The sequence below is a fragment of the Lupinus angustifolius genome, chromosome LG08 (assembly GCF_001865875.1).
Source record: "Lupinus angustifolius cultivar Tanjil chromosome LG08, LupAngTanjil_v1.0, whole genome shotgun sequence".
Taxonomy (NCBI): domain Eukaryota; kingdom Viridiplantae; phylum Streptophyta; class Magnoliopsida; order Fabales; family Fabaceae; genus Lupinus; species Lupinus angustifolius.
In genome coordinates, this window is record NC_032016.1 from 22,212,444 (window position 1) to 22,237,644 (window position 25,201).

At 34.0% G+C, this 25,201-nt stretch overlaps 2 protein-coding genes across 3 annotated transcripts; one reads left to right on the plus strand and one right to left on the minus strand.

Annotated features, from left to right (window-relative positions):
* Window positions 13,422-14,708, plus strand: LOC109353729. Its single transcript, XM_019596090.1, has 2 exons — window positions 13,422-13,880; window positions 14,202-14,708. Exons 1-2 carry the CDS (start codon window positions 13,647-13,649, stop codon window positions 14,646-14,648), a joined length of 681 nt encoding a protein of 226 aa, XP_019451635.1. The 5' UTR covers window positions 13,422-13,646; the 3' UTR covers window positions 14,649-14,708.
* Window positions 17,725-21,593, minus strand: LOC109355198. 2 transcript variants are annotated; one of them, XM_019598209.1, is made up of 6 exons: window positions 21,466-21,593; window positions 20,367-20,831; window positions 19,962-20,274; window positions 18,990-19,871; window positions 18,723-18,869; window positions 17,725-18,582 (listed from the first exon to the last, which is right to left on the minus strand). In XM_019598209.1, exons 2-6 carry the CDS (start codon window positions 20,415-20,417, stop codon window positions 17,972-17,974), a joined length of 2,004 nt encoding a protein of 667 aa, XP_019453754.1. In that variant the 5' UTR covers window positions 20,418-20,831; window positions 21,466-21,593; the 3' UTR covers window positions 17,725-17,971. The 2 variants fall into 2 exon arrangements, with proteins under 2 accessions (XP_019453754.1, XP_019453753.1); XM_019598208.1 differs by having other exon boundaries at window positions 18,990-20,274.

Sequence of the window (25,201 nt, forward strand, 5' to 3'; positions counted from 1 at the left end):
TCAGAAACAAATCTGATGCGAACCTCTAGGGGTGGTTTGCTTTCCTTGCCAATTGTTCTTGCCTGAACTTAATTTGACTTGTAGAATAACACTTTTATATGAATGTCCACGTTTTGTGTATAATTATAGGTGAAATGTGTATGGAATTAGTGCTTGGGCTGAAATGATGTTTATTTTTTGTTTATGAATTTTTATGTGTTTGTGTTGGATAAAAGAAAGTGAAAAATGATGAAGATGGAAACACCAAAAGCAAAGTAGCTTGATAAGCCAAGGGGGTTCGCCACAAGGAAGGATCATTGATAAGAACTAAAGGTAAGGCGCTACACCAATGGTGATAAGCCTATGAACACCACAAGTAGGGATCTTTGATAAGTTCTAATGTAGGAGCAATGCTCAACTAATAAGGATTTAATCCAAACAAAATTCAACTTAATTCATTCATGCTGAAAAGGAATACATAAATAAGAATTCTGAAATTCAGTAAGTCCTAATTTGAATTTTAAAATCCTAATTAAACATGTAATTAATCGATCTTTATTGAGAGTTTAATGACAGATTTGTCTTGGCATGAATTTGGCCGAATTCCCTTGAATGTTTAGCCATGTGCTTATTTGTTTTGTGCCTTTCCTAACTGACTTTGAATGTGGACGAATTCCTCAAGGAAAAGACTTTAAAAGGAAAGCTCATACATGCTTGGATCTTCATGTTTTTTGCCATGAGTTGGAATTCGAATTTGAGTATGTTGATTGCCTCTTGATATTTGCTAATCTGAATTGAAGCCTAAAGATTCACACACCCCTTTTTGAATGAAAATGCTTTACTACTTGCCTTTCTTGGATAGAACATAAATGATTTGAATCAGACTTGAATTGTTTCCTTTCTTGAATGATCCTTGCATTGAATGAGATTAAACTAGGCTGGCTGATATTTGTAGTTGTGCTCTCCATAAAAAGAATTGTCCAAGGTTTGTGATTATTTTGTTTGATTCTTGCCTAAACCGAATTACTTCCTTTGGCCTGTGATTTTGTAAATATTTCACCATCCTTCCCTCACATGATCAGCCCTTGACTTTCGTTGGCCAAATCCCCTTAGTCTTCCTTAGTTGTGCCAAGTTGGCTTATTCCCTCTTGAATTTAAGAGATTTAGTCATGCCTAAATAAACTATTTGGCCACCGATGGACCATGATACATGTAATTAAATTCTCAACCCTTATATTACATGATTTAAATAAAAATACTTAACAATAATTTGAACATAAGACTAAAATAAATCTTAAGACTACCCATGAGAATAAAATCTCAAATTATTGAAAATAATAACTAAAAACTATCATAATTTCCTTCCAATAATGTGAATTCCAAGTAGACTCTCCTTCTTATAAAATTGTCTTTCACAAATCATAGATTACCCCTTGTTTACATCAAAATCCTAAGTGGAACTATTTGTCATTGCCAAGATTTTAAAGTCATGATTTGTGTTTAATTCCTAATGCAATCCCAACTTTGCATTAATTATCCTGTTGCTATAGTAATTTTTTCTTGAGGTGATCCTGTCACTGTTAGAAGCAATGAAAATCAGTAGTAAGATTGAGATTGGCTATGGAATTATATTTTGGTTTCGAAAATGTTTTTTTCCAGGATAGTCTTGGAAGTAATCTTTTTTAGGGTTTGTAATTATTTATTACAATAAATGTCATTCTTAGAATCGAACCCTTAATATTAGAATCCAGTGTGACTTTATACTACTAAATTAAGACCTTATCGTTAAAAAAACATTATTTAGAATCAATGGTTTATGTACTTTATGTAAATATAACCAGATAAATGACAACCTTATGAAATACGTGGAAAATGTTTTGTGACGTTATGGAAGCATCAAAACAGAATAATTCAAACGTTGTTCTGCGAGAGGATTCCCCCACTAGCTATTATAATTATCACGAACTAGTTGTCAGAGTCAAACATAAAAGAAAAATCTAGTACCTGCTGAGGTTAAGGATTATTTCTTTTATTAATTTATGTGTTAAAATAACGCGGTTTCTGGTTGATAAATCAATCAATTATTAACTAGACATTGGCGTAGCTAGCTTTGCGGTTTTGCTTTTATTAAATAGAATAGAAAACTAAGTAGGATAACATTTTATCAACTTTCAGAAATTTGTCCAATTTATCGAAGTCTTTGTCAAAAGTCATGTTCACACCTGTGATAATTAATGGGAAATCCATATCAAAACAAAATTATGTTCTAAATTGTATTAACCTCTCCATCAGGATGCATGGTGGACATTAGGGATGACAAAAAACTCATACCCATGAATACCCGTTAGTAAAATTTGCATGGGCACGGATACGAGTCACAAATGGGAACCCGTGGCTATTATAAACGAATTTGTATAAATACCTGTAGTACATACAGACGGGCACATGTATTATGGTACCGTGTCTGCAGTACCATTATTTATATGATTAATATATTATATTTAATTAAAATAAAAAATACATTATTCTAACATTTATTACATTATGTATACTTTTCCTTTTACTTTGTTTACATATTTTATTGAGTTTTTTTGTGATGAAACACCCTACAAATATTATTACATGTGTAGAAAGTTAGAAACACATATATTTTATAAAGAAAAAATATATTTTTTTGTTAATTAAGCTTCATCTCATTTTAAACATAGTAGAATAAAAAAAATTAAAAATTCATTTATAATATAAGAAACTCGCAGTACACAGAAATACCCGCGAATACTGATACACGAGTTCCCGTATGAATATAGGAGTATGGATAATGTTCTCTTACTTTAAAATGGATAGTGGATAACTACTACCCATGCCAGTTGCCATCCCTAATGGACTGAAATCTGTGGTCAACATTTATAAATAAAAATATTAAAGAAGAAGAACGAAGGAACTGAGGGTTTTTTATTTAAAAAATTGCAACATGGGATGTGTGAAGCACGTTGCCTTTTGACTCATTAACTCATAATTGAAACTTCAAAGCGTGTAATTCTCGGATAGAATTTCACTAGATCTTTTTCCCACTAAAAATTCAATCCAAATTTGAAGCATATACTTAATGACATTGCCTATAATTAAGATCGTAAGTATAAGGATTCACATGATAAAGTCTCCTGATAAAAGGAGATAAGTAATATCCTTACGACCACTAAAATTATGACATATGTTATATTTAATTATTTTTATAAAAATATTCCTAAAATAAAACAAAATAGTCCACATATCATATTTTTACTATCTGTAGGAGAGAAATTATCTCTTAGAAGAGATATTTTAATGTCAAATATATATATATATTTTAATAATTCCAGCCTCTTTCAAATCAGTAATACATTGACATCACTTTTGAATGTATATATATCATTTAATATAATTAACTAAGTAATAAATTTACTATAACATATTCATTTAAAAATATTATTGTATTGCACTAACTTATTAATTCTTAAAAAACAAAATATTTTATATTAAAATGCACTCTCTAGTTCATTTTTAACATATAAAAAAGGAGAAGCATAAACTTAGAAAAGAAATTCTTGACTAATGATACCTGAATTTAAGATTTTTAAATGAGCTGATTAAAATAAAAGAGAACACTATTTAATACAACTTGATATGATATCAAATTAAATAAAGACAAGAAATTAGCAAAGGCAAAAAAAAACAGACCAGAAAAGAAGACCATAAGGAAAACAAAAAAAAAAGACCAAAAAAATGAAAGGAGTGAGATAGCAGATCTGAACTCTTATTATCAGGGAAAAGTATGCCGTGTGTCGTTAATACAAGCCCAGCCCAAATTCACTTCAACTGGTTTCTATGAAGGGATAGAAAGGCTGCACTGGATGTGATAAAATGGATAGAGATCTGCTATCCCCAACCTTGTCCTCAACCACGTTCCTGACCAATTACAATGAAGCAAAATTAATAAATTTATGAATATTTAATTTTTTTTAACTGACATGACATAATAGGATTGATCTGAGACAGAGTTTAGAACAAAGTTTATGACAACAAATCTTTGTCCGTGATAATATAGGACTCGGGCTGTAGTTACTAATTGATGGGACCTTCTAAGTGGTGCGTCATGGTCATGGACCACATTTTGGTCCATTAAAATCCACAATATTGTTTTACTTGAGTTAAAAATGAGTAAAATTACAAAATCTCTCTGTAACTTAAATTTTGCGAATACTTATTTTAAACTTTTTTTTTATAAGGGTGACGGAACACCTAAAAACTTCATTGAAAATAGGAGATTACAAATGCTTGAATCTATAGTTAGGCAATAAGAGCCTATTCCTATTGAATTCGTGCAAAAGAAAAGAGGGGGTTGAGTTCCACCAAGAGTTGACCCTGGAATTCACCCCGAATGAAGCAAGCTTATCGGCACAAGCATTGCCTTCTCTATAAATATGAGTAATTCTGAAATTCAAAACATTTAGATCACAACAACATTTACTCCAAGTGTTCCTTAATTTCCAAGGAACATCGAATTTCCCTTTGAATATGTCAACAACCGTACTTGAGTCGCACTCAAGCCAAACCGCGTACCAACCTTTCCATTTAGCCATGGCTATTGCCAAGATTGCAGCAAACAATTCTGCATAGAGAGAGTCTTGGATGTTCATATAAGTTGCAAAATAGCCCAACATTTTCCCATGGCAGTCTCTGAAAATACCACCACCTCCGGCATGACCAGGGGAGCCATGGGCAGCCCCATCAGTGTTAATTTTCACCCAGCCAGGATTAGGGAGGAGCCACCTCACTTCCGTGATAACAGGGGCCAAGGTGTACTTTGGATAAACTCCAAAAGCTCTAAGCAATATAAGCTCCTCCATAGAGGGCTTAACAGTTGCCTTAGAAAAATTGCCAATCATTGCAGTGCCCCTTTGAATCCTTGCCAAGGCTTGGGCAATGGTAAGAGACTTGTCTTCAAACCTACCCTGGTTTCTGCAGTGTCAAGTTGTTGAGATTGTGCTCACAATAAAGGCAATTATCACCTCATTAAGCTGATGACTCCAAGTGTTGGTAGGCAGTTGGAGAAGAGCAGCAACAGAGGACCTTTCAGTATTCTTGCCAAGAAGGTTCTCTAGCCAGTTCCAAAGAGGAAAAACATAGGAACATTGGAGGAATAAATGCAGAGAAGTTTCTGCTGCAGCATGGCAAAGGGTGCAAACAGAGGCCATATGGACTCCTCTTTTTTGAAGGTTCTCATCTGTAGGCATTTTATTATTGATAAGCCTCCAAGTATTGAAGGATATCGTAGGAGGTATGGATGAGGACCAAATCAAATTGCACCAACTCAATTGTCTAATTCCAGGCTTGAAGAAGCTATAAGCATTCTTGAGAGTGAGTTTCCCATCATTAGAGTGCTTCCAGACCAATTCATCACTCATGTCCTGATTGATTTGAATTGAAACCATTGCATCAGTGATTGAAGGGAACTTATGAGGCATCCAAGAAGGTATAGTCCATTTATGGTCATGAATAAAATCAGCAACTGAGGCTGCCAGGGTCGCTTGAGTCTGAGGAGGAATGGACAGGGTATCCACCAAAGGCTCACCTAGCCAATTATCAGACCAAAATCTGATTTTTGAACCATTTCTCACAAGCCAGATGGAGTTGTCAATAATCATGTGCCAAACGTTTTTAATTCTAGGCCACATAGCTAGCCCTCAAATCACCAGCCCTATAGAATCTCAATCTGTAGAAGGAGGCCCATTCCTGATTAGAAGATTTCATGACCCAAGCTAGCTTCAAGATTGCAGCCTGGTTAAGGTCATAGGTGGATCTTAATACAAGACCACCCTCCTTGACTGGATAACATAATTTATTCCAAGCAACTGTGACTAATTTCCTCACCTTCGAATCCTCTGACCAGATAAAGTTCCTGATGCTCTGATCCATAGATTTCAGCAGGGTAGAGGGCCAAGCATAGACATGGAAGCTATAGGCTAGCATGCTGTGGATTATTGACTTCACCAATTCAACCCTTCCCATAATAGATAGGGAGGAACCCTTCCATTTGGAAAGCTTAGTGATAATCCTATCAGCTAAAGGCTGCAAATGAATAGTCCTAGGCTTGCCTCTGAAGAGGGGGACCCCCAAGTAGAGGAAGGGGAGCCTGCCCGCTGTGAAACCCAACCAAGAAGCCAGATTGGATAGTTTCCTAGCATTTGCTTCAGTAGAATAAAACTTACATTTATCAAGATTAATGTGCTGACCAGAAGCTTGGGCATAGGTAGAAATCAGGTTATTCAAGGCCAGAATTTCTCTTTTTACTCCTTTGCAGAAGATGAGGATATCATCAGCAAACAGGACATGGCTAGGAGTGGAGATATTCCTAGGACCATAAATTGCACTCAACTTCCCCTCAGCAATCAGCTTTGATATACCTCTACTAAGGACATCCTCAGCTAAACAGAAAAGGAGAGGGGACAAAGGATCTCCCTGTCTAACACCTCTTTTGCAAGGAAAGAAGCCCACACTATGCCCATTTACCACAATGGAAAGCTTGGCTGAGTTTAAAATGACTTGGATCCAATGAATGAATTTACTGTCAAACCCAAAAGCATGAAGAGTAGTCAGCAAGAAATTCCAATCAATTGTGTCAAATGCTTTCCTGACATCCAATTTTATAGCTAGATTACCCCCAAAAGTCTTGTGATCCAGAAGATTCACTGCTTCTGAAGCAATGCATATGCAATCAGTGATTTGTCTACCTTTTACAAATCCTCTTTGCTGACTGACTACCTTTTACAAATCCTCTTTGCTGGCTGGAGACAATAGAAGGAGCCACAATAGCCAACCTGTCAGCCAGAACCTTGGAGATTACCTTGAATTGGAAGTTGGCCAATGCGATAGGCCTGAAATCCTCAATCTTATCAGCCCCAGTGAATTTTGGAAGAAGCACCACTGAGTTGGAATTAAGGTTGGGAAGCATCCAGGATTGTGTGAAGAATTGAGTGACCGAGTTGCAGATATCAACACCAACAATCTCCCAAAACTCCTGATAAAAACATCCCCCAAACCCATCAGGGCCAGGGGCTCCTTCACCTTTCATAGCAAACACCGTAGCCTTGATTTCATCAGAGGAAGGAATCTTAGTAAACATACAATTATCACTTTCAGTGACCATATTGGGGATAACCAACTGGATAAGTTCATTAGGCTGAGATTGATTATCCGAGGCATATAAATTCTTGAAATAGGACACTGCATGGTTGGCAATTTCAGCAGGGTCCCAGATGTTGTTTTCACCATCTCTTAGAAGCGTTAAGGACTTGGTGACTTGCCTTATCTTAGCCACCTTATGAAAATAGGTTGTGTTTCTGTCACCACTGGTGTGCCAGTTGACTCTAGCCTTCTCCCTTCAGAACTCCTCTTCAATTCTTAAAACCATTAGTAACTTCTGCTGAGCCAAATTCTCATCATCAATTAGCCCCTGGTCATTATCCACCAGACCTCTTCTTTGCTGAATAGAGTTAATTTCCTCCAAGGCAATTTTAACTCGGAGATGGATGTTCCCAAACACCTCTTTATTCCAGGTTCTGAGGCAGGCTTTGAGGTTCTTGAGCTTTTGAGAAAGCACAAACATAGGGCACCCAACAACACTCGAATTCTAGCTAGTTTCAACCAAACTTTTAAGGCCATGGTGAAGAGTCCGCATTTTGTGAAATTTAAAAGAGCCATGACTATGGATACTTACCCCAGAGGCAGAAACCATCAGATGATGATGATCAGACCCAGATCTAGGCAAGGTGCAACAGGTGGAGTGGGACCATTCATTCAACCAATGATCATTACATATGGCTCTATCAAGCCTTTTCTCAGTGTGGGCAGATTCTCTCCTTTTGTTAGACCAAGTGAATTGGGCTCCTCTAGTGGGAAGATGGGTGAGGTTGGTCTCCTCAGTGAAGGAATTAAAGTCCTCACACACCATTCTATTAGGTAAGTGAGAACCTCTACACTCATAAGTACCTAACACTGCATTAAAATCCCCAATACAGCACCAATGGCCAATGAAGGAAGCAAGAAGAAAAGTGATGTCAGACCAAAGGACCCTTCTCTTCAATGTTTGGTTGCTGGCATACACCGCACAAAGATAAATCTTTTTGTGCTCAATGTCCAATTCGATAGAAACTTGTTGCTCAGAGTTAGCGATGACCTTAGGCTGATGATCAAGCTGACAGATACCCCAAATGTTAGGAAGGAGAGGGCCCCTATCATTGACAATAAAAAGCTTCATACCAAGGCTAGACCAAAATCTAGGACTTATTTTATCCGCACGAATCATAGGCTCTGAGATAAAGATTAAATCAGGTTTATTGGAAATACATAAATTTTTTAAGATGAGTTTTGTGTCAGGGTTACCCATCCCCCTGCAATTCCAGAAGAAGACCTTCATTGAGCAACATTAGTATGCCTACCCCTTCGGGTATAATGAACTTTTCCAAGACTTTGTCTTTGCCTCTGCTTTTTCTTTTGAGATTTCGACATTACCGGCGTGAAAATCCTTTCTTCTGTTGTGTCAGCCTCAGAATCTGTATCATCAGCCCATAACCTTCCAACTATTTTCGAATCCTTGGCAGCAACAATGTTTTCAATCTGTTCTTGAACTACCAACTGTTCAGATTGAAGATTTTGAATAACTACATCCAAATCACCACCATTCTTATCAGAGATGATGGGCAATTCATCAATACCTGTTGAATGCTCTGTCTCTGCCAACTGAGGGAGAGCAACCCTTTTCAAAAGATTCAGATTTTATGAGTGATCAATTTCAAGATTAACAACAAGATTATCCACCATTTTCTCTGTAGACTTCTTGGCCCCATGATTACCTTTCTTGTTAACGGGTTTGAGGTTCTCCTCCATCGATTGTTTGTTCTTCCTACAAACCGCCACCGTATGCCCTATGGAGTGGCACCCAGTACAAAAAGCAGGGAGGTTTTCAAACTCAGTGTTGACAAAGAAAGCAAATCCCTCCCTTTCAACAAGGATTTGATTGGGCAGAGTACCCTTCAAGTCCACATCAACAAGAACTCTTGCAAAATGTCCAAAGGATCTATTGGATGTTGCTTCGTCCAACGATATAGGGGTCCCTATACCGCCGGCAATTGATAAGAGGATTTTGGCACTCCAATACTCGAGTGGAAGGCCCATAATTCTCACCCAACACTGAAATAAACGAACAACATTTTATAGGATCATTTGAAAATAAAAAATACCTGGACTTTTTAAATCAAATAAAAAAATTATAAGATCAACTAGAAAAACATGAAATACCTTACATAATGTATTAGTTTAGGATCTCTCTTTTTTTAATAATGCATATACGATTTATTCCTTATAAAATTTTCAATATATTAATTTATCGTTGAAAAATAAAATAAAATACTAGTATTTAAAGATGTTGAAAGTGGTAGGGGTTTTCAACTAAAATAAGTTTTGTGAAAAGGACATTTGTAGTCTCATGTGATCCTATTCACCCCTCTCTGACTAATACGTATTATCTCTGTTAATAGAGAGATAAATAATCAATTTTTTCTATATTTTTAATAGTAGAAGTGATATTTTTTTTATATATAAAAGAGTATATTATTTTTCCTTTATTTTACTTGCCTCCCCGCAATACCAATGTTACCACCTGTCAACCCATTTCCCAACAAGCTTCAACACATCCTCTGTTTCCTCGGACTCCTTGTTTCTCACGACCCTTACATTATATTGCACCTAAACTCAACTTGCGTGACAAAACTGGTGGAGACAAACAAAAATATTGTAGTTCCAGTGCACCGAACAAGGTCACTAGACTTGGGGTTATGCGATGATTGAGTTGAAAAACTTTAGGGTTTTATGATGGTGTATATTTTGGTGGATAGCAGGTTCAGTTAGGGTAGAGCGTGGAGGTGTGTGGTGGCTCTCAGTTTAGGTCTTTGGTTCATGCTAGAGCCGATGGTGCGAGGTAACAGTAGTGGGTTTTACTATTGGTTTAGGAGTGTTATTTTGGTAGGGGTGAGCTTGAGCTAATAAGGTTGTAAGCATGGATAAATGACTCTTTATTGACTTTTATTAAACAATAAGTATTTAATAATTTTGACATTAATTTATATGAAGCATCTAATTTATTTGGATAGTTATATATAAACTTTGGTAATTTTTATATTAATGTTTTCATATTTTTAATTTTGTTATAGATAACTAGAATGTTTTTTGTATTGAATGTATTTTATGTTATAATTTTTTTATATATAGTAATATCCAATTTAAAGTGGGATAGATAGTTATTTTGTTAATAATAGTTATATAATTTTTTTAGAAATTAAAAATTACAAAGCAAAATAAAAAATTAGAAATTAGTTCATAGTGATAGTTAAAACATATTTTGCTTTTATATATAATATATAACTATGTATAATTTTTGTTATTTAAATTTTTAATATATGTTGCACACTCTACTACTTCCGAATATTAGAAATGTCACTGAAATTGTTGGCAATGCAATGAAGATCTTTATATTTTAGCTCAATTAAAATTTGTTATTTAATTAAATAAAAAAACAAAATTATATTAAGTAAATTTATTGAACACGAACAATGAGAGGCAGAGTTTTTTTTTGAGACAAAGGTATCTTTTCTGGTTAGTGACAATTTAAATTCTAGTACACTGGGTTGCACTTTAACAAGTGTTATTTTGGTGACAAGTTAGGGAAGGTGTTAGGCTTGTGTCGTGGTGAATTGAATGGGTGGGAGATAAAGCTGTCGATGGTGGGAACTGGATAAAAGATGGTTCAGTGATAAATGTAATAATAGAATAATGATGTAATTTCTATTTTCGCACTTAATATTAATCCTATATAACTATAATTAATACATTTCATTTTAAGTTGAATATTATAATAAATACAAAAATTATAATATAAAATAAATCTAATAAAAAACATTGTAATTCTCTAAAATAAAAATACAAATTTAATACTTAATATCATAAAATAAGACACATTACTATTAATAAAACAAAAATAATAATAATAATCAATGTTTAATTTTTAATTAATATATTATATTTTTATTGATACATGAAGAGTCTATGATATGAATAAAAAAAAATAGATCTTTATTTCATATTATTTATCATCAAAGAACACCAAAGGTAGGCATGGTTATGAAAATTTTGAGTTGTATGATTATTTAATTAAAAAATAATTAATAATTTGGATCCTAAAAAAATTTGGTTTCACATATATCACTACCTGAAGAGGATCATTAGATCCAATATGTCAATTATTCATACCAATATAAAAATAGCATACGTTTGTGGTATTTTATAATTTTAAAAAGATACACTTTCATAGTTGTATAAGGTGAGGGAATCTTTGATAGTACCAAAATGTAAGTTTAGAGTGATCCAAAACATTAGGATAAACAATTTAATTGATGAATGATAAATTATATGTGGATTTAATGAAGAAAGATTTATTATTTTAAACTACATCTCACACTAATTATGTTGAAGCAAAAATAAAAAAAATAAAAAATATTTATTTTTTAATTGACATATCATATTTTGTTAATGTAAGACAAAATTTGAAACATAGTTTATGAGAATAGATCTTTCGAATTTGATAGCTCAAATGTTTAAGACATTACATTTGAATTATAGTTATCATTTTTCCATCACTTCACTCATTAAAATTTAGCATTAGCTCCTTAAAATAAACAAAAAATTAGCATTAGCAATTTTAAGTCATTGTTAATGGTATATGAGGCAGAAATGAATTAACATTCATTTTCCATAAACTTCTAAACACAAAAAAATGTACAACTTATTGGTAACTGTTTTTCCTTTGAGGTTGTATATTACTCATTGACCATGTGCTACAATTTATAATTTTATATACATGCCGGGGTCTTGAAGCACAAAATAGTGACTCAAATTCAATTAATAAGGAAAAGTTAATACTTAATAGAACAAAAACACGCTGGCTTGAAGAATTTTAAGAAGTCATTCCAAACGTATTTTCTCAAATTCTCAGTTTTGCTGCCATAAAATAATGACTCCTTAATCATGTATAGGAGATGAAGAAAGGAATAAGGGGAAGCTTTAATTTGTGCTTTCATAGTTAAAGGCGTAAAGGTGGAATACAAATGTACCATAAATCCCTTGCCATTCTTGACTAGGAAGGAACAAAATTTCGGCATCTATGCCCAATAAACCAGATTAACATTAATTTAACTTTTTTAGGCCCAACTAATCCAACAAATTTATTTTATGTGCATGACAGGTCAGGTGGGTTCTTTGCAATCGGAGCTACATAGTAAAAGTCATGAAAAATAAACGTGTAACATGATTAATTGTTCTTTCCATACTATTTAAATTGTGGCTCAAATTCAAATCTATTAATAGTTTAATACTTAACACAATGGGGTTATACTTTTAAATTAGCATCAAACTAAGGACCAATTTAAAATCAACTAAAATAGTTGAGGGACAAATATATTACTAAATACAAATTTGATGGACCAATTTGATACACATTAAAATTTTGAGAGACCATATATCAACCTGGGGTATCAATTTGAAAAAAAAAGTTATTACACTAAGGTGAAGAAAACAATTATGGGATAAAAAGGTAAAATGATCTACATTTATTTAGTTTTCAGATAGGTAATATATAGTTATAAGAGAAAAATGTATTCATAGTTTATAAGTTTTATACATAATCACTATATCATTCACCACTTATATTCTATCATCATTGATTATTCAAGAAAATAATACAAATAAATAATAAATGATACATTGATTATGTATAAATCTTTACAACAAATACACTCTATAATTATTGACCATAAGTGCCACTAATTACAATTAAGATACAATATACAAGAGCCTTGAGCCCTTCACTATAGTGGACAACCTCTCCCCAATAAATTCTATCAAATCACACCAACTTAAGTACTTAACATGCTATGAGATAGAGAATCATTTTGACATTCAATCACAATCACAATGTGATGACACTGTGTATGAAAATTATCAAGTTTTGTATCATGATCTCAACCAGAATCCTAATTAAACCATCTTAAATAGGGCAAAGCCAAGCTTATACCTACAAATTTAATACACCACCACGCAAAACCCTTCATTAAGATCACATTTCATATCCTCAAATGCCAAATCCCAACTCAACCAAACAATTCACAGTCCATAAAGGATCTCACTATTGGTAACTTAAAGTGAAGGGAAAAGCCTCTCTCTCAAAAGAAAATAAATAGGAGTCACATCCTTCAACAATAACCCCAAAGTGCTCCTTCCCTTTTTTCTTCTTTCCACTTCCAACCCCTTTTACATTAAAAAAAGAGGGTCACTTGAGGTTAAAAGAAAACCAAACACACCCAACATTATATATATATATGTATGTGGCCTTCACTCTATGTGATTTATTTCATGTAAAAAACAGAGCTTCTCTGTTTTCTTCTCGTGAACCTTTCTTATTAGCTCGGACTTTTAACCAAAAATATCTTCATCTGTAACTCTTTAAAGGCTACACAACAATTATTATCTCCAAACAAGACTTGCGTTTTTTTCTTGTGACTTACTCAACCACCAAAATTATGAGAAACGTTTCAAGGAGCAAGTTCTTACTATGTTTTCGTCCCGTTGTTGACATAAATGACGTGCTTAAGTCTAAAGAAGCAAACAAGCATGATATGAAGAAGATTTCAGACACCAAATCTGAGTTTTTTCACCAAAAGTCTACTAAGATTTCAGAGAGTTGGATCATGCAGCACCCTCCAAAACGAACACTTTCTCGGGTGATTAAAGCTGTGGTGTTCCAAACCATGTTGGTAAGTTAGCATTACTTTTCTAATATTGTATACATTTATTTTTAATTTACATTTGATTTTTATCTTCCTTATATACACGACCATATAAAAAATGGAACCTTGTTACATGCACATTCAAAAGTAATATCTTTCTGAGTGCAAATTATCATGAAAGTGTCGGTGTGTGTACCCAGAACATTTTCGAAAACAAAGATTGATTTTTGATCTTCAATAAACATTTTCTGCCTCTTAAACCCAAGTATGTTTTTGTTTTATATAGAGAACTTGAATGTTAATCTTGCACTGTTTTTTATTATTACCTTGCTATCTTTTTGCTTGCAGAAAACAAAAACTCGCAGTAAAAATCGTTACCCCCGTGATTCTTTTGGATCAGAGCATAGTTGTGGTTCAGAAGACTCTCAATCAATTTTATCAAGTACATCTTCACATAGTTCAGCTTCATCTTGTTCAATTCCATCAGAATCAAAAAGTTTAACCAAGCACTATTCCACAAAAGAGAAACAGAAAGAAAGTAACCATGAAGGCTTAGTGAAGAAGCAAAAGAAATTTGAATGCAATGGAATATACTTGATTCTCATAAGCTTAACATTTACAGTGTTTTGTGGAAAGCTCTTTGGTATTATTTTGACATTAATGTGGCTCTACCTTTTCTCTCTTTTGAGCTCAAGCTATGGCTACAAAAAGAAGTTGCGAAGTTGTATAGAAGCTAAAGATAGGTGTCAGTTTGGAAGGTCTGCTAGAAGGGAACTATACCATAATAATAATTGACATTAAATACTTGACGTGAGAATTCTCTTTTTCGTGTTTGGTGCTTCTTCATTCTCTGCTGCAATACAGTGACATAAGTTTTATTGCACTTGTTTGGCTTTTTCAACATTTAGGGGAAGGAACTGAGAGGTTGAAAAAGCAGAGTTCCACATTTATTTGGCTTACCTTTTCTTTAATTTGGCTTCCTGACATTACACATCTAACTTTTGTATCAAGGTAGCAGAAATAGTTAATGAAATTCCATAGGAAAATGTTTGGTTGTTGCAAGGAAAATTTACTTTGTTACAGAATTTTCATTGGTAGTGGTAGTAGTAGTAAATAGTAATACCAGTGTATTAATGAATTATCATTCATCTTTCAATTAAAATTTTGAAATGTTGGGCTAATTATTATAAGGGTTTTTTTCATGTCAATGATAGAGTTAAAAGTATATAAAAGATATTGGGAAACAATATGCAATATCTATTAAATATTTAGTTTTAAGGCATACCCATTCCCCATTATATTTTTAGTTTCTTATGAAGTTTGAGCGTCTTAAACATGAAAATCTTTCTATTTATGTGTATGAAAAAATCCTCTTAAATATTTGATCCTAGACCTGTCTTTTAGCTATCTGATGCAGATAATTTGAGAAAGCAATCAAATATGGGTTTCTTACAATAATGATAATGCAGTTTTGAAACCATTACTTCATGTTAACACTTCAAAGTTTCAGAGTCCTCACCAATAATTTATGATAGCAAAATATATCTGCAAGTGTAAAGAATTATATATACTCATTATATCATTTATTATTTATTTGTATTTATTTTTAAAGAGTTAATAGTAATTAGACATGAATTAATATAGTGACAATGCACTGTATACATTTTTCCTTCATAATTTATGTCTCTGATTTTGAAATATGATTTTGACATGATAATAGATGAATTTATCTTTACCAAAATAACATTGTTGAAATATAATTTATGTCTCTTAGGTTTGGCAATAGCTTCACCACTTTGATATATTACCTGCACGTTTGTCCTTCATCCCATTTCAAGAAAATGTGACAACTTACGTCAATTAATCTTCATTGAAGAAATCCTCCATTATAGTTTAAGGGTGTGTTTGGGAGTATCATTTTGGAGGAGGAGGGAAAAGAAGGGGAAGGTTTAGGAGAGGGATTCCCTTGTTTGGGAGTTTAGTGGAGGAGAGGGGAGGGTTTTGAAGGATTTTTCAAACCTCCTCAAACCTTCCAAAGGCCAAAATACATAGTTCCCCCAAACTAGGGTGTTTTGGGAGGAAAATAAGTCAAATTACCTAACTACCTTTACTAATATTATTCTATAACATATAATACATAACATACTATTGATTTTTTAAAGGAGGAAGAGGGGTAAAATAGTATTTTTGTATTACATTAACTCTCCATCCCCTCCTATCTAAATTTCACACTCCCAAACAAGGGAGGGGTTTAGTTGGATTTGTCCTCCCTTCTCCTTCATTTCCTCCCCTCTTTACCCTCTCATCCCTCTCCTTTCCTTTCCCTCTTAACTCCCAAACAAAGCCTAAGGAGAGGGAGGAATCAGCTTTGTACAATTATATGAAGAGGAGATTTTCCTTGTTAGGCTTGGTAGCCATAAAGTGATAAGTGCTTTTACTAAGAATTGAGTTTGTACTCATGCGTCCTTCTTAGGCTTTAGATTTTGGTTGTGACTTTTGATCTGTGAAGGAATATCTAGATTCTAGAGCATCACCATCTGAAGGTTGTAGCCCTATCATTTTCTCTGAAGGAGTTATATAACTTATTTTATAATTTTTCATGCAAATATGTAACTTTGTCTATTTTTATTTTGTTCTTTGGTATAATAGAGGTTGGACCGGAAGGGTGATCTAACTATTGAACCCCAACAAGAGTTGATACGTAATCATATGAATGGATACATGTAAAGACATTCAGATGATTAACTCAGTATAAGTAAGGATACGTGGAGAATCTACTATAATTTTGTGCTTATATTCTTACAAGGAAGTTTACACTCATATGCATCTTTACATATTATATCCATATATCCTCACATGTATGTTCACTTGTTGAAGGTTAAGTCAATTTTACATAAGCAGCCCCAAAAGGTTAAGAAGCTATTAATCGACAAGAAAGCTAACAACCAGGTTTAGTGATCACGAAGTGTGAGGACACAAAATTGGTTGGTTGCCTTGATATTTCATGCATATCAAGGAATTTAATTAAAAGACAATTAATTATTTTTAATATACAAATAATTACAATCACCATTTAGCATCTCAACAAAAGTCACGTTAGGGTCCACATTTTTAGAACTACTATTTAGCATATCAACAAAAGTGAATAGACTAGTTTAACTGCTATTGGTCCCCCGTGAACGTTCCTATGCTTCATAAATAGCCACGTTGTACATACTGTCACTACTTGCTGTACTCTTTTCCCACATGTAATAATCTCGCATATTACTGAATATGTTAGTTTTGCTATCTTCTGAATTGTTGTATATGAATTGATCATAACACAGGAAAGAGGCCACTGATACGCCTAATGGAGGAGAATATGTTGAAGTTAAGAACCCAGATATTGGGGTGGATTGTACCTTGTAATTTGTAAAGTGGTCTTTAGTTAGCATTTGTAAGTTGCTTGTAAAAATTCGTTTTCACACAACTCTAATATCAAGGCTACCAGTTTGAATATGCTAGCAACACAGAAGATTTATTGTATCAACATAACTGTACTATGATATAATTCGTGTATGAGTATGAATACATGACATAAATGTTCAAACTTGAAGTACAAATAATGAAACTCTTTCAGTTGTAAGTTTTGATGAATTTGTCGGATCAAAGAAAATACATTAATCACAAGGAGTTAATATATTTGTTTGTCAAACAATGAAATTAATGTTTTGAACAACTTACTGGAAGTGGAAACATAGTAATGCAAGAGGAAGGATAACAGCATTTTCTTTCATATGCTCTATTTTTTTTATAACAAATTCTGTCTTATTGAGTTATCACATTATACTCTCTTAAAATTATGATTAAAAAATAAGAGGGAGACAGTATGTTTAAAAACAAAGGTGTTTAAAAGAAATCCTTGTACTGAAACAGAAATAGTACATTACAGAAAGCTGCTGCTTATTATCGGGCATACAGCCCACAAACCAATGTTTCCAAACCTAGTGCAGCAAATTTAAGGGCAAACAACAAAAAGGGTTCAAACAAACACCCGACATGAATATGAAAAACCAATGTAAATAGATGCATACTGAAACAAAGGCAGTGGTCGAAACAATTGGCAATGGAATAGCCACTCACAAAGCTCCAAGAGTTCCCTCACTGCGACTTTTGCGAATAGAGAGCTCTGACGTCATGTTCAACACTTTACTGGGAACATCAAAATGATTGCGACTTGGGGTTGATCCTCTTGTTCTAGTTGATGGTGGCAACTGGTTTTGCTTGCCTTTGGATAGTTTTGGTGACTCCACTGCTTGACTTCTGCGAGCATGAGTGGAAGAGGACGATGGCCGACTGGTCTTCTTTGTAGTGGTCTTGCGATCTGATCTAAGGCTGCGATCAAACTGGTGGGAATTCATGCCCAACCGAACTGAACGATCTGCACCATCCTTTAAAGTGCTCATTTTGATAGGCTGGCGATTATAGTAGACAAGATGGGGAAGAAGGCCTTGCAGACATTTCTTCAGTTGTTCATCTCCAACATTTTTCTGGGCTGGGTTCCCTTCCAAGCTGATAGCCTGCAATGAATTATAATTTGCTGCAAGTTGGCCTAGACATTTGGTTGTTGAAATTTTATTAAAACGGAGATCCAAGATCGTTAGTTTCAAGAGGCGGTGCAGACCCTCTACTTCACTGATCTTGTTTCCAGCCAGGTACAGCTCCTTCAGAGATGAACAAGATGCGAGACCTTTCCAAATGAGGGAAAGGTTAACCAAAAAATAGAGAGAATATCAGCAATCAAAATTTGAATGTCAATGGATACTGTGCATATGAAATAACTCCCAGAAAATCAAATAAAATAGAGATGTGATCCAGAAGTTGCCTTACCATGTCCAATTCTTAGTATACGGTTGTAGCTGAGATCTAGGACTCGAAGACGTGTAAGTTCACGTAAGCCCTCTATAGTGGAGATATTGTTTTTTGACAAATTCAAGACGTGAAGTCCCCGGGGAAGAGCACCAGCAGTTATCCTCACTGGAAAAGAGATAACAGAAAGGAAAAGGTAACTATAATATGTATGATGAGTATCATGACAATGATGAAGGCTGTCCAAAATTAAAAGTAATAAGTATATAAATAAATCATATTACTAACCGATAGAATTTCCAGCCAAATTGAGCACCTTCAAACTCACAAAAGCACTTAAAAAGGGTATCACAACCAACCCATGATTTGCCAGCTGAGCCGCTGTGGTATTAGCACTCAGAGAAGATATATATATTTTAGCAGCTTCCATTCCAGGAATGACCTTATGGTCCATCCCGGCAGCAGTCACACCATTTTTGGTGTTAACATCAACTACAGGATCTACAGGTTCAGGCAATTCATTTATCATCTCCAGAGGTGCTCCACAATGCTGGAGACCTATTACCCAATCCTCGACACGTTTAATCTTAAAATCTTTGTTAGGATATTCACCAAAGCAATTAATTGAAGAATCTCCTTGAAGGGTTTCAACAGCTATCATATCATCTGTAATTGGCATTACCCAGTCTTTTGCTGGAGCGGAAGTCAGATAAGAATCAATACCATCATTGAAGTAACTATCCATGTGACTCTCTTCCATTTTTCCTATGCCATTCTCTCTTTCTTGATCTCCCCTTATTTGATCATCAGATTCATTGATGAATACCTCTTTCTGTCTCTTGCCTAAAGCATGAAGATCATTAGAAGATCTTGAAATTGAAGGTGGATGTTTAAAAGCGTATGTTCCAGAAGAAAGTGCAGGATCTTCGAAATTGGGTAAAGAATGTGACTTCATTAAATATGGTGTACTTGGACCATCAGAAGTTTGCTCAGCAGAATCACCAGCAAATTCACCAGATAATGGAGTATCAGAAATTTCTTGAGCATCCTTATCTGATGGGGCCAGATCTCCTATTGAAAAAATTGAGCCATCATTTGCACGACCTGAACTGAGTTGAAACTCAGAGTTCGGATTTTTATTACACTGATCAGTGGGGATGATGTCATGATCTTTTCTGCAAGCTGAAACTGGTGACTCATTGCGGCTTTTGGAATCATTATTAAAAGAAAACTCTGGATCTGCATCACCCTCGGTTATGTAGCCAGTATATCTCCTGCCCTCTTGGTAAAGTCCACTTGCCAGAGACTGGCTTTTCTTAATATGCCTGGTTTGGTGAACTTCTACGTCACTTTCAGAGGAAGATTTTCTATCCAGATCCTCAGGCCTAAAAATGTGTTCAACTGAATCCTGCTTGCTCATTTGATTCCCATTGACGTTCATTTGCTTATGTACTTGTGCTTTTGATGGAGATGGATTTGAACTTGTGGTGATAGAGGGATCATTAGACACTTGCTTTGGGGAATCATCTTGAGAAGCCTTTGCCATTGCTTCAGTAGAGGGTTGAACTATTTTCTGATTGCAAGAGGTGAGCAGAGAGTCAAAATAAGTAATGTGATATCAACCAAACTACTCTAAATCTATAGTGCATTGCATCTTCCACTTACCTTTGGCTTGTTATTTTGAACATTAGCATGGAAACAAGAAAACCTAAACATTGCTGCAATGATGTTGAGACTTGAGAGCTACATTACATCTAAACAAGAAACTATCTTTAAGGCAAAAAAAATATCAATGACAATAAATACTGTTCATCAATTAGTCCAGAAGCCTATAAAAGACCCTAAATTTGCTGAGATTCAGTTGCAAACTAGAAACAGCTTCTGGGTATACAGCAAGAGACACCCTTAGCCATAATCAAGCGACAACCCAACTGAAACACGGCACAATCTCCATATGTCTGATGATCTCGATCTTCGCAAAACACAAAGCAGAATCACTCCCGCTTTATCATCACCCCACACCTTCCTAGAGGCGCGAGAATAGTTTGAATTTGTTAAAGCGGCCAGAGTGAAATAAATTCTTGTCTGACTAGCAGAATCCAGGGACAAATATGCATAAGAGATGCAAACCTATCAAATAAAAATAGAAACAAAGATCAAGGGAGATTAAAAAAAAACATGTTGCTAAGTTACTTATTAAAACAAGATTGTGATTTCAACTTGAAGATACAGCCTAAAGAAACAATGGAGTGTTGGTAATGCTTCAAAATGGTTATTCCTTCTTATAAAACTATAAACTAGATTAAACTTACAAAATTGTCTTTTCCAGCAAAAATATTTTACAAAAATATTTGCAACAAATCAATCTCCGAAACCAGGGAAATCAGAATAATAAATCCCCCGGTGTTGGTAAATTGACCCATACTTGCAGAGATGATATTTCTAGGAATTTAAAAAACAAACCAAATAATTTTTTTTTGAATAAGAACAAACTTTAACCACGCATGAATTTCAACATGGCATCTGAATCCAACATATATACATAGATATAGGTCTGATACTATGTTGTAAACAAATCCGTTTTCATTCAGATTCAGATAATTGTTCTTCTAACACAGGTAAAAAAAATCCTCAGATTTTCGAAAGCACGAGGGATTGAATGTAAAATGTGAAAAACAAAGGCTGCATGAAGAAGCAGATAAGAGAACAAAAATCAGAAATATAAAATATGAAAGAAAAGAAGATTGGGGAGAAGGGAATTAACCTAATTGAATGAATTAAAGAAAGAAGCAGCTTCCTCTTCCTCCCTGCGTTTCCCTGCTAAGCTACGCAAAACGAATAAACAAAAATACCTTTCCTTTGTATTTTCTATTACTTCGTAAAGCCCGTGCATTCACGGGTGCGGGTCGTCAAATACACTTTTTCTCCTTAATTTTTTCATTGCTGATATTTGAATTTGATTTCTTTACTTTAAGTAAGTAGGTATGTATAAATCATTGAATCAGTAACTTGTTAGTAAATTATTATTATATTAGATTATTAGATTTGACTTGTATTGTTATTATTATTATTAAGTGGATATTGAAAGAATGATATTATTTACTTAAAGGAAGTATATATATGATTGAATCAGTAACCAGTTAGTAAATTATTTTATTAGATTACTGGAGTTGACTTGTATTATTATTAGAGTGAATTAACTAACATTAATTTAGTGGAATTATACAAACCACCACACATTTTTAAAACCTACACAATTCACCTATAATTATACATATACATTATACTGACTACCCTTTGTAAGATAGATAAATATAATTTCTTAAATAAAAAATGGTGGCGAATGTAATTAAGTCAAACAAAATATGGTATAATATAGTATGAGAGTAATTTAAACACATCCTTAGACTTATTGATTCAGTTTGTAACGAATAAAACATAATGAATATATATATATATTATACTATTTGGACTTCTCTTCACAATATACCATATTTTGTTTGACTTAATTACATTCGTTACTATTTTTTTTTTTAAATTACACTTATCTCTTTCTTACGAAGGTAATCAATGTAATATATATGTATATTTATAGGTTATTTGTGTAAGTTTTAATAAAATCTGTGTGATTTGTGTAAATAATATTGTTATAACAACAATGATAATATAAGATTTGGGGTAAAAATAAGATATTAATTTGCAAAAAAATAATTTGCAATACACAAATGAGATCATCTAATCTAATGGAATGTGGGAATCACTAATTTTATAATTAAAAAAATAGATGGTGTGGAGTACTAGGTTCTAAACATGCCTTGATATATGCCCCAATTGCCAGGCTTTTTCCTAATTCCTAAACTACACCTATCATACGTCGTGATCTTAGTTCACCCTCTTGCTGGATCTGGACACCAATTTTTGGCTACACTTAAAGGCTTCTACGTCCATGGTCCCAACCTCCTTGTCTAGGTAGAAATCAGACATAGGTAATAATGAATCCCAAGGCGAGGGGTAGAAAGGGTAGATTCGATAAACTTAGTGGGTTTAGGTAATAAAACATCCGAATAGATCTCAGGCTATCCAGGCCCCATTTTGTCATCTATGTATATGTTAATACGGGTAATTTGACGATTTAATAATTAATTTTTGAACTTAAATGTATTTTTAAGTGATCACAACATGAAACGACATACAGCGTGTAACTGAAGATGTGGTCCAGTTGGCAATCATTATCTGAACTCACCTGTACCTAGTCCGTAGGATTCAACTTGCAAAGCAGCAGCTGAAAGAAATAGATGTACCTGTCATGCAAACTATTACTGGCATGGTGATGCACTAAACCAACCATCAATATGTCTATCCTAACTAATTACATTTCATATCATAATGTTAGATTAGCTTAGAGCCGTTACTCACATTTTTAGTGGAGCTCGTCCTGTTTCTTTAGCACAAGTTATATCCTCTCCTAATTCTAGTATTCTTTAATTATTTTCACAACTTGGCGTTTTAAATTTCTTTGAAATAAATAATCTATGTAAATTTAATATTTAATCAAGGTTATACAATCTCTTTAATGAGTTTACACAGGGAAAGTTTGCATACAAATAGAAGAGTGCGCTTCAATGACAGTTAGAGACATGTAATAGATTTTATAGACATGGAGGGATTAGAAGAAGAAGAACAAGACAATGAAGGCACAGAGGTCCCCTATTTTTATTTTGAGAGCATACAAGTGGAAGAGGTTATGGGCCTGTTTATAAGGTAATAGATTCAGCTACTTTTTCCTTTTCTTGCTAGCTCAAATTTCGGGTAAAGGCACGTGGAGACTTTTGTTTCAGGGTTAGCTTCAAGGTGGTCAAGATATGGCCGTAAGAAGGCTTTCAAGTGTTTCATCACAATGCTTACAGGAATCCAAGAATGAGGTTATATTGATTGCAAATCTCCAATATCAGAACCTTGTTAAACTGAGGGGTTATTACATAAAAGGAGATGAAAAGTTTACAATAAAGCTAACAATGTTAAGAGTCCTAAGGTCTAAAATTGGAAATTCCATTCATGACTAATTGAGAGGGGGAGCTCACTCCAATGGTAAAGTGTTATTGCATAAGGTAACATGTTCAAATGCTCAAAATAACTTGTTGGGTGAGACTGAGTATATCTATTCTCCTTATATCCCATTAGTTGCTGTTTAAGTGCCTATTTTAGTCATGACTCATGTGTTGCTGCCTAAGTCCCTATTTTAGCTCATGTTATGTATCTCAAACAAATCAACAGAGTATGCTAGTGACACTGACACACTGAGTAGCAATCTTTTCTTGTTCAATAAGGACCATTTGCAGTTTTCCTGTTGAAAACAAAATTGGTGCCAGCATCAGACTAACCGTGTTCATTTCGATATCTTTTTTTATTCAGCTGAGTTGGTATACTGTCTTATTGTCAATTGATAGATATGAATATGAAGAGTGTTTAACAGCTTATGTCTGGCAAATAACCTTTTTTCTAGTTTGTTTTCTACTTCGGAAATAGTTTATTTTATGAGTAATGGGACTCGCATAATAAATAACTATTAAAAGAACATAAGTGTTTGTAACTGTTACTGTCCATTGAAACATTAAACTATTCATCATGTGAATAACTTGCATAAACAGTCGCGTTTTCCTTTTTTTATTTTGTCATTTGAAATATGCAAGTTGTTTTATCGTACCATATCTCCAATGGATGCCTTAATTTCTTCCATCTATAACAATATAACTTGAATCCATCAGTACTCGTATGAACTCAACTTGAATTTGATAACAATAACCCAATCTATTTGAGTTTGGATTTAGACTTATTTTTTTAACAATTTTCAAGTTCGGATTTGTTGATACCTGCCCTGAACCCTTGTGTGTATATATATATTAGTAAAGTTAGAATTTTATATATAAAGATTTCATGGAACTATTGTTATATATGTGCTTGGTTTGTAAGAGGTTCGTTTTTTTTAACCATGAGGGATCTTTGTTGGAGATTTTAGATTTGAATTGGGGAGGTAAAATCCAAACTCGACGAGTCATATTGCCATCCCTAATAGGAGGTACAATTTAGTTTTGCCTATCATGTTAAAATAATATGTTATGCATCACTTGTCAAAAGTTACCCACTAGTCTTTGCTCGAGACTTGGGCTGATCTGGTTGGATGAGTATAATAGGATTCATCTCCTCAAAATTGCATTAACAAAAAGATAAACATGGAAGGCACTACCTTAGTCAACATAATTTCATGGTAGATCAGTCTAAAGTAGTTTTTGGATTAGTACACCCCTACCTTCATTGGTCAACAGAGACAGGTGTGTCGTGCTACTAAACATGATTTGTCTTGGTTTGGAGATATTTCAAAATATCACTTAGAAGCTTATGCCTCTGATGGAAAAATTGTTTTGAAATTTGGGTTAGAATTTTCATTTTTGTTCACATAACTTTCAATTTCATAATTTCTTTGTACCCTATTCAAAATAAAA

Bases quoted from the DNA above. Each gene is read 5' to 3' on its own strand.
- LOC109353729 (XM_019596090.1), top strand. From the start codon at position 13,647: ATGAGAAACGTTTCAAGGAGCAAGTTCTTACTATGTTTTCGTCCCGTT. The intron at 13,881-14,201 runs GTAAGTTAGCAT...TTTTGCTTGCAG, and splicing joins TGGTGTTCCAAACCATGTTG to AAAACAAAAACTCGCAGTAA.
- LOC109355198 (XM_019598208.1), bottom strand. From the start codon at position 20,417: ATGTTTAGGTTTTCTTGTTTCCATGCTAATGTTCAAAATAACAAGCCA. The intron at 20,275-20,366 runs GTAAGTGGAAGA...TCTTGCAATCAG, and splicing joins TTCAAAATAACAAGCCAAAG to AAAATAGTTCAACCCTCTAC. The intron at 18,870-18,989 runs GTTAGTAATATG...TCTCTTTTCCAG, and splicing joins TTTGGCTGGAAATTCTATCG to TGAGGATAACTGCTGGTGCT.